Source organism: Ornithodoros turicata, chromosome 6, assembly GCF_037126465.1.
Source record: "Ornithodoros turicata isolate Travis chromosome 6, ASM3712646v1, whole genome shotgun sequence".
NCBI classification, from domain to species: Eukaryota; Metazoa; Arthropoda; class Arachnida; order Ixodida; family Argasidae; genus Ornithodoros; species Ornithodoros turicata.
This window is the reverse complement of record NC_088206.1, coordinates 71254853-71268360: the sequence shown is the minus strand read 5'-3', so window position 1 is coordinate 71268360 and position 13508 is coordinate 71254853. Positions and strand designations below refer to the sequence as shown.

Sequence of the window (13508 nt, the reverse complement as noted above, 5' to 3'; positions counted from 1 at the left end):
TATGAATTTGTAATTAAAAAGTTAGTTGATGAAAGTTAAGACATTGCCTTTGGACTTTGCTAATGCCCTACTAAGGAGTGCTCCTCAGCATATGCTATATTGCAATTGATTTGATCTTGGAAAAAGTGTTATATATATATTTTTTAAATATGTTCGCAGTTAGCTCGGATACCCTGGATATACACAAACAGGGGGGAAGAGAAACAACCAGAAGAGGACAAAAAGGGGTCAGTTCGCGCAGGTGCGTCAGGTGTGTCAGGCGCGTCAGGTGCGCATTGCGCAGAATCTATTCAATACTATACCGGTCTGTAGAAGAGCACGTTGTGGTCACCCTCGTGCAGACGGAATATTTTGCGGGAGTACAGTATGAGAGGCTATAATATTTCAATAGCATAAACGAGGTAGGATTATGACGAGTCGGGATTTTCGCCGGAGAGTGGTTCTTTACGATTACAAAAAAAAAAAAAAAACGGGCAACATTCTAACGCGAGATTCTAGTTAAAGAACGGTAGTTAATTACACGTTGTCATTGCGTTAAAAGGGAGGGGGGGATATGTTTATTAAGAAAAAAAGGAAGGAAAGGCTAGCCATGCAGGGAGCTGGCTTGCTATTCCGAAAAAAAATGAGGGGATGGGGAAGGAAACAAAACCAAAAGGGAACAAAAAGAAAAGAAAGAAAGAAAGAAGAGAATAAACACTATAGCACAACGTTACATACAGTTCACGAGTCCTGAGACTCGGAGAAAACCGAGGAGGAGCGGCAGTGACAGCCCACACTGGGTTGGGGTGCAAGACGGGGCCAAGAAGAGCGGCCAACGAAAAGTCGTCACAGCCCATCCGGAGCAGACGGCAGCGCAGGGTGTCTCTACGTTGCAGGTGCTGCTGGCAATACAGGAGCTGGTGTGAGATGTCAGCTTCCACTCCACAGACATTACATGTTTGGTAAATTTAGCCGACCCGGCCATCTTGAAGAGAAGTGAGGGTGTACGGGCAACATTGAGTCGTAGGCGATGGAGAAGGGATTCTTCATTTACGGCTGTGGTAGCAAGTGATGACGAACTCCACCAATGGGTCGATAGACCCGAGGAAGGAGTTGTAAGCCGTAGTTTCGGCACGGAGCTGCTGAGCACATGCGGCACACCGACGGCGTAGGTATAGTCGGCACGTGGAGGCTGTAAGTGGCAGAGGTACCACATGGCCGAAGTGTCATCAGACCCAGCGCGTCTCGCTACTGCGTCTGCTCGGGTATTTCCATACAGGCCTACGTGGCCAGGGACCCATTGAAAGGTGACGTTGTGACCAGTGGCTCAGAGTTGATTGAATTTTTGAAGCGTCATGGAGTGCAAAGTGCTTATTATGCTGGCGCGAGATGACGACAACATATCTAATGATGCCTTGCTGTCGGTATAAGAATGACCCCGCGTTCCGTGCCGGATTCGGTAATATGCTCCAGTGCTGAGAGGATACCGAACAGTTCGGCTTCTGTCGAGGACACTGTATGGGGGAGTTTGAAACCATGCCCCAGGTCTTCATTCGGAACGTAGAAAGCCGCGCTCGAACCATCCTGGGTTACTGAGCCATCAGGGTATATACGGCGACTTAGTCGGTGTCTTGAGGCGAGGGTCTTCCAAGGGTCCATATCGCCGGCGCATAGGATGGTGTAGACGCGGGAGATGGAATGCTCCCTTTCAGGCGGGCAATGGCACTGCCAAAAGGAGATGCCGGGCAGTCCTCATCAATGTGACAAAGATAGTGGAGCGGCTGCCGTGTAATCTAGCGCGTGTAAATCACCATCCCGCAGTATATGAACCAGCTGCTCTCGCACCTCTGCCAAGACAGAGTACGTCTCCGTTGTCCTGGGGACTCCCAAACAGACACGGAGACTACGGGCCTGGATGTTGAGCAGTTCCTGTTCTTGAGTTCGACTGGTACCATGTAGAATGGGTAAGCTGTACTGCAATGGGAAAACGGACTGTTATCTTCATCGCAGTACGGTTTCACTAAAAAAATCTACAGAGATAGCCTTGCTAGATATAGTTGAATATTTAAGGCAAAATATGGATAGCAAGATGTTAACAATGAGAATCTTCGTTGATTTGACTAAGGCCTTTGACCTTATTGATCATAAGGTTTTGTTAAGAAAGCTCGAACATTACGGAATCCGTGGTAGGCCACTCGAATTTTTAAAAAGCTACTTAACAGACAGAAAGCAGTATGTAGCAATAAATAATGAACACTCTTCCTTGTGCTACATCACGTGCGGCGTGTACGTGAATGATCTCCCCGAGTTCTTAGGTTCTACTCTTGTGCTTTACGCTGACGACACAAACATTTTCATTGATGGTACCTCTATAAACGAAATATATGGGAGGGCAAACTGTGTTGTGCAGAAACTTTCGGAGTGGATCTCAGCAAATAAGCTGAAGATAAACTTAACGAAATCCTGCTATATGATCTTTCATCCCCGGCAGAAGGCAATTACTCATCATAACCTTGACTACTACCTGTGATTTTCCACTATCTCATTCTATATGCTGTGGTCTCCCTTCAAATCCGCGTAAGCGGTGGAGGGAGGCAAATGAGAGTCTCTTGATAACGCGGTCTGGCGGGCGGGCACCTGCCCTGCCATATGGCACCGATAAGCAGTGATGGGCAGTAACTACTCATGAGGTAGTTTAACTACAACTACTAACTACTTCCCTTAAAAGTAATTGGAATTACTAATTAACTACATCTTGCAAAAAGTAATTAAACTATATTTGTAACTACTACAAAGTAGTTTCAATTACTTTTCCAACTACTTTGTGGAAAATGGCTGTAAGAACAATAAAGGTGTCACTAATAAGTAATAATAGACAGCAATATCGGTTGAAGTAATAATTTAATTCGATGTACATTCGTAATGCGTTCTATAGCAAAGCACTTGAATACACAGATCATTTATTAACGCAAGTGAATTTACTCACCCGCACGTGTTTCAAGAAGTTACTGGAACTTCTCACGCTGCCGGACAACGTACGACAGGGGCAAAACCGGCACTCTGCAGTGAAGTTTGCGCTTCCCTCCTTGACCTTAACATTCTTGTAGCAGTACTCAATCACGAAGGAGTCCATCCCGACAGTGACACAGGCAATAACGCCGACAAGAAGAAGAACGTGAAACATGCTGCAACAACAACGAACGCATGCTCGCTGCAACCCAGAACGCTAATACTTGGATTGGATTGCCTCCGGCCGCGACCAAGCGGGTGCCTCGGGCATGACCTACTACTATACTAGAGACCTGGACATCCGCAATGCTCCCAGCACCGGGGTAGTAGTTCTGGCAATCGCCGCTTGGCTATGGGATTTGGCGCTAGCTCGCACTATTCGTTACCACGTGACTTGACGAAACCGCGGCGATGTATGGTAGGCTGTGTTGACAACGACGAAGCAGTATGAGAGAGATAATAGCGCGTGCTTAGCAACAGCCTGTGTATCCCTGCGTAGCAGACTAAAGGCGGTGGCAAGGGTGATTCCCTCTCCCCAATAATGCTATGTGGCGCTTGCAGCGGTCACTAACGTAACTAACCCGTGACCCGTCTCTCCCATAGGGGATCGCCAGCTGTCCAGGTCTCTAGTATAGAGTAGGTCGTGGCCTCGGGCTAAGGCGTCTGCTACGGCTTCGCGCGATCACCACGAGGTCGCGGGCGCGGCTTCGTAGTTAAACTACAGTAGTTAACTACAAAAAATGTAATTTAACTACCAACCTGCAACTACATATGACAGAGTAGTTATAATTACCAAGTAACTACTCGAAAAGTAATTTAACTAGTAATTCAACTACATGTAATTGAACTACTGCCCATCACTGCCGATAAGTGACGCCCTCCCTCCTCTCGCTGTCCGGCTCGGGACGCCACATCGGTCCAGCGCAGTTGGTCCCCGGTGGGTCGCCGCCGCCCAGAGAACTGTGAGTCTGAGGCCTCAATGCGTAAAGATGTCCAGACCCCGGCCGCGTGTTTCCAAATCCGCTCCTGTACAACAGATCGGCCGCCGCCTCCAGCTAGCGCGCCGGCGGCGGCAGAAAATCCTGAAATGTTATGGCGGCCTCTATATGCGTGTTCGGAGGTTCGGTGCGAATATATAAGTTGGAAAATACAACCCGAATCACACATTCCCCCGAACCCAAAAAGTTAGGACGCCCACAGGTGTTCATACACACAGAAGTGTTCTCTGTTGTGTACGTACAGGGTTTCACGAGCGCTACGCAAACACAGCGATGACAGGAAACCGGATGATAACTTTACTCTACTTGTGTAAGAAACAGGTGCTGCTAAATATGTAGCACCTGTTTCCTACTCAAGGAACCGAAAAAGTAGCACCAGTTTTCTTTTGTTCGCCTATTTATAAAGTGCTAGTGAAAGCTTAATTTTGAACACCCTGTATACTATGTACAGACTTCACTACATACAGTAAGTCTTCCTGTTTTTGCAGATGCACCTCGACCGAGTCATAATTCGACGACGGTTTATTTCTTTAACGACTTAATTCCAATGTTCCTCGTAAACAGCTTCCGAAAGAGTGGTCGCTATGAAGAATCGTAGTAAAGAACGTTACGACGGGATTAGCAAGCTGCATTTTTCATACAGCTACACTCCATCGAAGATGGCACACAACAAAGCTTTAGAGTCGCATATAAGTCATTTCGAACATCCTGTTTTATTCCTATAAAACTGTTAAGTAAGCCAGTAAGATGCACCATGCGAAGTAATTCACACCACAGAGTCATAATCATCCCAGAAATTGAATTTAAAATACGCCGCAAAAAGCGACCCTGCGCAACGGTTGCGAAGAGCAGTACCAGCCTGTGATCTGCCTGGAGTTTAGGAGAACTCGTCACAAGCCCGGTCGTCACAGATCAACTGATCATAGGTGAACTCGTCAAAAAGGCCAACTCGTCACAGGGCATCTCGTGCGAGGAACTGCCGTCACGCCGGAATATTCGTCACAGTGAACCTGCGACCTGCTCATCGCACCGAACTTCCCCAAGGTGTGAAATATGTAAAAGGCTCTCCTGACCCAACCTTCGTCAGTCTTGACGGGTGCATATTCTACATGAACTGACCCACTCTCCCCAACGTGTGAAATACGTAAAAGGCTCTCCTGACCTAACCTTGGTCAGTCTCTCAACTTTTGTCCGCGCCCCAGCAACGGAGCCCCACGCTGAGTTTTCGTCTCTTCCATGCCCTCCGTGCCCTTAGCAAAGACGTGAAATTTGTACGGTCAGCGGTCTTCGGAATCCGGGTTCGCGCAAGTGCGGGTCGGGCTCTGGACTAATCCCTTTGGTAAAACACCGTGAAACGCATTTCCTTTGGAACGGGGTCAACCTTGCAGCCAGTGTTCCGGTGACAAAAGGACCTCGTACCAGAGGGCCGGTGTGACCAATTATCCTGTGACCAAACAAATTATCCTGTGACGAGTCTTCAGGTGACGAGTGGGATTGCGACGTGTGGACCGGTTCCCGAGGAGGAGGAGTGTCGTTGGTAGGAACCCGAGAGGTCTGCCTGCCTGATTAGGCGGCATGTTTCTCGGGTAGGGAAAGGTGGTGGAGAGGAGGAGTGGAAAGGGTGAAGTAGAAGACCAAGCGGAATCCGCTCGGGGGGAGGATAGCTGCGTCCATGGGCCGACTTCAGGGGAACTGTGCCGGCTATTACACATCTGAGGGAAACCCAGGAAAAACCCCAGACGGCACAGCCGGTCCGCGGATTCGAACCGCGGACCTCCCAGTCTCGAAGCGCACGCGTTACCGCTGCGCCACCGGAGCTGGTGGACCGGTTCCCATCTGCCTAGTACCTCGCGCTGACGGTATAAGGAGAACGCTCGCTGATTGGTCTAGAGAAATGTTGTCTGCTACTCCGCTGTCGTTTCTGAAAAAGCCTTTCTCCTGGCTCGGTAATGATCCGGCCGCTCCTTCTATCCCCAATTCTCCGGGAGAACTGGCAAAACTGGTTTACGGCGGCAAAGGGACAAGGCACTGACCCCCATAGACTGGCGGATCAGAACGAGTTCTCTTTATAACGTCAACGGTGACGTGGCATCATACGTCTTCATCCTTGTCATACCTGGAGCGGCGAGTTCAGGGTGAACGCGCGGGGCCATGTTTCTGCGTTTATTTCATTTTTATTTTTTTCTGGGAAACAAATTGCACACATCAAAACCTTTTGCGCTATTCGGTAAAACGACACACACTTTCATCAGACGTCTTAATCTGAATTTTCGTTTTTTTTATTGATGGCCCTATGTGCTCCTTTAACCTAAATTCGGTTTTTCACTGTTCGCGTTATGTTTCTCAAACTAATTTGAACGACAATGAGCATGCACGCCATCGCAAACTAGAGGCAGGAAGCAGCAGCACATGGTCACCTTCACAGAAAACGTTGACTATCCATGGTCTCACGTTCTCAAAAGCAAGGCGCATAAATGTTCGAAGGACTTGTACATTGCTTATCGTCATGCAAAGACATCTAAACACGTCTATCATTTACATTTCACTCATTAACCGCAAACAAACAGTGAATACCAACATAGCACAGCGGCCGCCGGAAACCCCCGGCTGCTTGATGCCCGAAGTTTGATGAAAGACATAAAGGTTGTCTTGATATCTAGTGGAAGAAGCGCTCGACGAACCGACTCGGATACACCCCTGACGCACGGAATGCATACAGTGCCTTGATTGAAGTCACGTTCGTTGAGCGGTCGCTTTTTCTCGTGCATTCGTTTTTTTCGTGTTAACAATAAATTGTTTGGGACACCCGCGGTTAGCTAATAGTTGCCTCCTTTTCTGCGCGGAGTTCAGGGATCGAAGTGGATAGTCGGACCTTCTTGTAATGTGCGTTACAGACCCTAGCTACCATGTTTACTACGGGATCTCTGGCGACAGCAGCACAAGATGTCTTACACGCACACCATGCAGCAGTTTTAAAAGGTCATGACATCCAAATGCAGTGGATCCCTAGCCATTGTGGCATTGCAGGTAACGAGGCTGTGGACGCTGCTGCACGCGGGCTCTTCAACTAAGGCGCGCCCAGGTGTTGCCCATTTATTTCACCAAGGGTGACGCGGGGCGAATGCTGAACGAGTTCAAACAACTAATGTGCAATACCTCCTGGTTAACAGGATCGGCTCGGGATTCGCTTCTGTACAAGGTCGACCCAGGGTTACGCTTTCGAGTGCCACCTTCCTTTACGCGACAAACGACAACTGTCCTACATAGGCTACGGCTCAATGTACCGTACAGCGCACGTCTCCTCTTCAAAATCGGAAAGCGAGACTCTCCGAACTGTAGTGAGTGTGGCGTTGTAGAGGATGTAGAACACATCCTTCTCAGGTGTCAGAAGTACGTCGATGCTCGAAGGGCATTAGAGACAAGCCTCTCTCGTTTGGACTCCCGAGCCTTCGACATCACGAAACTATTAGGTCCTCCTTCGTCCGACAAGGCGCTAAGGGCACTTGAAGACTTTTTGCATGCAACCGGGCTTATGGACATCCTATGACACGGTGAATGTGTGATGTGTCCTGTGTGTGCCCCCGGTGATTCCGCCACTTTACTCTAACTTGGGCGCAGCTCTTGAACTTTTGACCTACATGTTGAACTCCATTATCATCTCTGTTCGTCCCTGGACATCATCCTTTTGCGTTTTCATCATCTCATCATCGGATTGAACTTTCTGTATTAAGTGTACTGGGGTAGCCAGTTTGACTTCGTCGAAACTCACATCCCCATTTTTTTTCTTTATTCACATCACATCACATCACATCACTTCTAACAACACCTCATTTATGTTCAATAGGACAGTGGGATTTGAAGTTGAAGAAATTTCCGGTGTCACAAGCTTTACTGTGAATGCTAGTTTTTAACTTGCACTTTCTGACATCTTGGTACGTCAACATCCAAGACGGGCAGCCGGTCAGTCCGCTCTTTTCAGTGACCCGTGTGATGAGTTGAACCAAGAATTTTGAAAGATTATAAGTAGGCGACCCAATGAAAGAGACAATGGGTCGTAGGGGGCACTCCAGTTTATGTACCTTCGGAAGTCCGTAAGCCCTTGTAATCCAGGCGTCGGATGAGAACAGACGTCGGTAGGTGGGGTCAGTCCGCTCTTTTCAGTTACCGGTGTGATGAGTTGGACCAAAGATTTTGAAAGAATGTAAGTAGGCGACTCAATGAAAGAGACAATGGGTCGTAGGGGGCACCCCGGTTTATGTACCATTGGAAGTCCGTAAGCCCTTGGAATCACTCTCATTGCTGCCTTTTGCACTGATGATGCCTCCCGAATGGAAGACGAAACGTCTGCAGTAAATTGTTGATTTGTTGTGTTAAGTCGGTGTATTTGTGTGTCTTTCTTATTATGTCCTCCCCCGGCTTTTGGAACATTTTTGCATCTCCCGCAAAATATTCCGTCTGCACGAGGGTGACCACAACGTGCTCTTCTACAGAGTGGTAGTATTGAATATATCCTGCACAATGCACACTGTTATAACCACCTTTTGCTGTTGCGATATTCACGTATGCTGAGTTCACTCAATAAACTTGACGGGTACAGTTCTGTCTGTGTGCATATATTTAAAATGTACTCTCTATCACTTTGACCCGGACAAATCTAAAGGTAGTGCCGGGGGTAATTTTATCTATACCTACTATAAATCTGCACTATAAAAGAGGAACCTTCAGCTTGAGAAACCTAGATACAAAAACCACGGAGCAAACAACACAGCTCAAGGTTGTTCACCAATGTTCACCGTCTTGGCTCCACCTTTTCGATTGTCATCTATTCCAATCTAAACCACACAGTATGGTTCCTACGCTGCTGTGTCAGCCTCTATGCATCGGCTATACTTGCTCTAGAAAATTTAATCAGTAATAAAATATACGCGTACACATCGTAGGGTGGAAAAAAATTATACAGCTCCATAGATCGATATAAAAAAAATGTAAGGGTCATAGAAGTGGAAATAGAAACAGTGGTTTATTTTTCATCATTTATGCTGAGGGTGTCTGGTGCTGAAGCCACTCGTGTCCGCAGAATTCGTATCCTAAGACGGAGACACAGAAACTTAAAAATAATGTTCCTGTGCACTGATGAATGGCACTGACTTTTTTTTTATTGTTTTAAATTTGCGACACAGCCGTTGGGCAAAACGCTGTCGTAGAGCTTCCGACACAGGAATAATGACTCTAAGTAGGTTATTAGCCTTCCACATCTGGCGTCAAATATGTCCTCATAAGTAATGCGTCACTGCTTTCGCAGATACGTGACATTGTCTCATGATCAATGCCGTGATTCAACATCCGTTAACGCCTGTACAATGGCACGTTATTTTCATCATCCGTGAAAGCCAGGTTTAAATTGGTTACGCATCTTGAACGGTCATGTCTCAAAGTGACAGCTGTTTCATGTACTCTTTCTAGAATCAACATTAGCTATGAGGTATATGCTCGATTAAAGGTAAAGGGTTCCTGGAACGCCACAGAAATTTGTTGTTGTTCTCTTCTTTCGGTTTCTGCATCTGTTGAGATCTGACAAATTTTGAGTGCTCATGATGTAAGGTAACAATGGAGAATGTCAAATAACGTGACACTGACTTACAGACGGCATGCAACAACCACAAATGCCTGTCTTTTCCCCCTCTCATTTTTATCTCTCTCTCCCGCCAAAATTCACTCTTTAAACGCGACCGGTTGATTTGCGCTGGTTTAGGTGAGCTTCCGGACCGACGACTGCTCTTGTGGGACTCGCAACGTAAGCGTTATTACAGGGTTTTAGTGTACCGTACGGCATCGCCTTGTGGAACCACCATGCTATCCCATACGTGAGGGATAGCGTTGGTGGTTCTGCACAATGCTCTGCGCGTGTCTTGCGCATGCGCAGAACCACGACACTATCCCTTAGGTACGCAATGACGATAGCGTACGATGTACTAAAACGCACAGTTTATTTTAATTTTATTTTTTTATATTACGTAGTTGCAGGGATAATGGCACGAGCGATCACTTCTGTAGGGTGCGATTGATTTGTTGATTTGGTTTATTTATTTATTTATTTATTTATTTATTTATTTATTTATTTACTTATTTATTTATTCTTGTACCTCAATGGCCCAGGGGCATTACATGAGGGGTGCACAAAAAAGTGGCGAGTTCAGTAAGTGGTACAAAACCAATCTACAACAACACCCGCGAGCTACAATTATAGCACAAACTTAAAATTATACAATGTTTACACGTACTGTTATATAACATGTTAGAAAGCAAGGGGTGGGGGGGAAAGAGGGACTGAAAAGAGAAACTTTCCAAAAAGATATTCACTGTATGTAAATAGTTCATCCCGGAAAGCACTCGGATTAACAATGTCTACAATGCGCTGTGCAAGACAAGTGGAAGACAAGACTAAGGTCATGGAGCTAGGTTGATTTGGATCTCTCTTTGTATGCCCAAACCGAGTCATTCCTGGAGTAGGTTAGTCACTAATTGTATCGTCGACTTAATCTAGTACACTTTAAAGAGAAAAAAAAAGGTGTTCTTAAGGATAACGTTCGTCTTGGAGAGAGTGGATGCATTTTTATGCGAAGTTTATTTGCAGAGCAGGGGAGAAATACTCGGAATCGTGGGATCAAAAATGGGCAACTGCTATCTAGGCGCCTGTGAAGTGTAATTGTTCCCCAATTAATTAATTTCTGACAACGATAATCGTGATGGTGATGATAGCCGAGATCAGTATGGTGACGTCCATCCCATTTGGCGTGGGTGTGGCTACACTGCAGCGATTATGATACTATTACACTATAGGCGTACAATGTTCACCATTCTTAAACGTTCGACCTTTGTGTATTAATTTAGTGTTCTTTTATTGAAAGAATCTGTCAACGACTTCAAGTGGATTGGATTGGTTGCATTCTTCTTATTATTGAATACGTTATTCTCAAATAAGCCATATTTCTTTCGCTTTCAGAGTTATGGCGGCGACCCATGCCCTGGTGTTTGTGGCGCTTATTGCGTTCGCTGGTATGCTATGAACCGTTCAACGTTCAACTATATAAGTTACTTCAAATTAAGTATCATGTTTCCACGTTAGAAACCGAAGGGTAAATTCGTGTTGTTCGTCAAAATCCTGGTCTTCGTTATCCGCGGCTTTTTCTTCGCGACTGTGCAGTATACATGAGCGGAATACTACAGTATAGTTGAATAATCATTTCCCCGTGACAGTATATAGTCCAGTCAACTCTCTACGTGCTCTTGTAATACCTACGTTATCAATTGAGATATCACCAATACCGATTATGTTACGCAAGCGAGAGGATAGAGAAATAGAGCAAGCGAGCTGGTGGAGTACAGATCCATAACTTAAAAACCCGAGACTGGGAGACAAACAGACTAGGGCTTATGAAGGAAACGCTATCCATTATCTCTGTGTCAGCAAGCCTTCCCTGACCTTCTCGTTGGTTTTGGGGATGTTCTTACGTTCTCCTCACCCTTCCTTCTCACCCACTTGAACTCCTTATATGTTTGTGCTGTTGAGTAAACTTCCGGCTGTGTTTGAGACCTTGTCTGTTTTGCTTTTTTTTTGTTTTTTGTTTTTTTTTTTTGTCCCCTAGTCTCGCGTTTTTAAGTTATGGACGTATGTTACGCCTCACAGCCCTGAGGGTACTGTAAATAAATAAAAATAAATAAATCAGTCGTAATTATGAGTACCTCAGTCCGTACTCAGCAATAGTGGATAGTATACCAGGTTTCTGAGAAGACTCATCCATCCGTTCATTCATGCCAGTACTGTCAGCCTTCTTTTTTATGCTCGTCGTACTGAAACTCAAATCCACTTCTGTATCTTCTCCGACCGCAGTCCTAGCCGCAGAAGGACTTACGAAAGAAAAAAGAGCAACTGCAGAAGAATGGGCCCAATTTGTCGGTGAGTATCATCTGATCTGTGGAATCTCAATACACGTCACAGCGTATTTATTACCGTCCTTCGTGGGAAGGAGACGTGTACCTGAGCAACTCGTTCCTTGCTCCACCAAGTTGGTGGCGTCCTCGGCACAGTTCGAACATTGGGTTCATCAGGCGAACACTACGGCGCAAGGGAACACTACGGCGCAACTCTGTAGTTGGAATAAACTACAGATAATGGAACGCCTCCGGTCTCCTCCCGATGTGTTTTACTGAGCTCGAAGTTACGGTTTCGTATATCCAACGGGAGGTCAAAGTCACCTTGTTGCATTGTAGAAGTTGCCCGGACACGTGGTCCCGGTAGTAAAATACAGTGGACGTTAATGCATTCTAAATCCTTATCTTGAATACCACTAATGCATTGCCATGTCCCGTTTGCGTCATCAATTACTTCAATTCCATTATTCGTAATTATTTATATCTCACTGATCCGTGAACTGTAGGACTCTGTTTCATCAGCCGCCACCCTGTCACTTCGTCACACGTTGTATTTCGATATGTTACGCTTTTCCTGTCTCTATTAATGCTCTTCTGACATTTCTGGACACCATCGGACTTCGATCGTTATTGTAAAGGGGCTCGTTATTTTATTCCCCCCATTCCACCAAGCACTGGGGTAGAGTATCGCCTGTTGCGATGAAACTCCCCACTCTCCAAGGCCGAAAATAAAGTTGTTGTTGTTGTTATATCTCTACCCTTGTCTACACATATTTAATCACAATTCTTTTCTTTCTTTTTTTTCAGTGCGTTTTGAGCGCTTACTAGCAAAAGGCTGTGCAAACTTCTGCCGAAATAAGGGACAGGAGACGTCGGACGCCAAGGTAAACAGCAGCAGATACAGCTGCAATTGCCCCGAACCTCTGACTCCACCGGAAGATTCCGGGACAACCGTCGGAGAAGAAACTCCTGTTGTCACTGACGCGCCTAATGGTGGGGAAGTAACTGAGGGTGAGAACGGTGGGGAAGTAACTGAGGGTGAGAACGGTGGGGAAGTAACTGAGGGTGAGAACGGTGGGGAAGTAACTGAGGGTGAGAATACTGCAGGTCCAGTAGAAAATTGCTGAATGGAGTACCGATCCTGACGAGACTGGTCAGGACGGATAGCGGGATATTTAGTAACGTTCTCCACCGGCGCATGCAGCAAGATGTAACGTAAAGCAGAATTAAACAAAAAATGTTAGCAGATAAAAGTGCTTGTCGCTTTACTTGTACACACACACGCGTACATAGCAACCGGAGTACAAGAAATAATTTAGAAGACCTTTTTAACGTAATGGCAACATGTTATCAACTATCGTTCTTTGGCTAGAATCTTGCGTTCGAAGTTTCGGTTATGTAACTTTGAACCACTCCGGAATTAATCCCAGCTCTGCAGAATCTTACGTTTTTTTATGCTACACAGGAAATCCAGGGCGAATCCAATCCGAATTCAAATCCAATCCTTTCCAGGAAAGTAGAATATTAAAGAAGGCTTCACTGTTGCATATGATTACTATACTGGACGCTCGTTGCTTTTTCACCTTCCTC

General features: G+C 46.0%; 2 protein-coding genes across 2 annotated transcripts in view; one reads left to right on the top strand and one right to left on the bottom strand.

Moving 5' to 3' along the window:
* Positions 1-13508, bottom strand: part of LOC135397283 (uncharacterized) — a 126467-nt gene that overhangs the window by 38949 nt on the left and 74010 nt on the right. The window lies entirely within an intron of this gene.
* On the top strand, positions 9755-13127 carry LOC135398320 (uncharacterized). The gene is made up of 4 exons (XM_064629737.1): positions 9755-9780; positions 10990-11042; positions 11878-11943; positions 12726-13127. The coding sequence occupies exons 2-4, from the start codon at positions 10994-10996 to the stop codon at positions 13043-13045; spliced, it is 435 nt and encodes a 144-aa protein (XP_064485807.1). The 5' UTR covers positions 9755-9780; positions 10990-10993; the 3' UTR covers positions 13046-13127.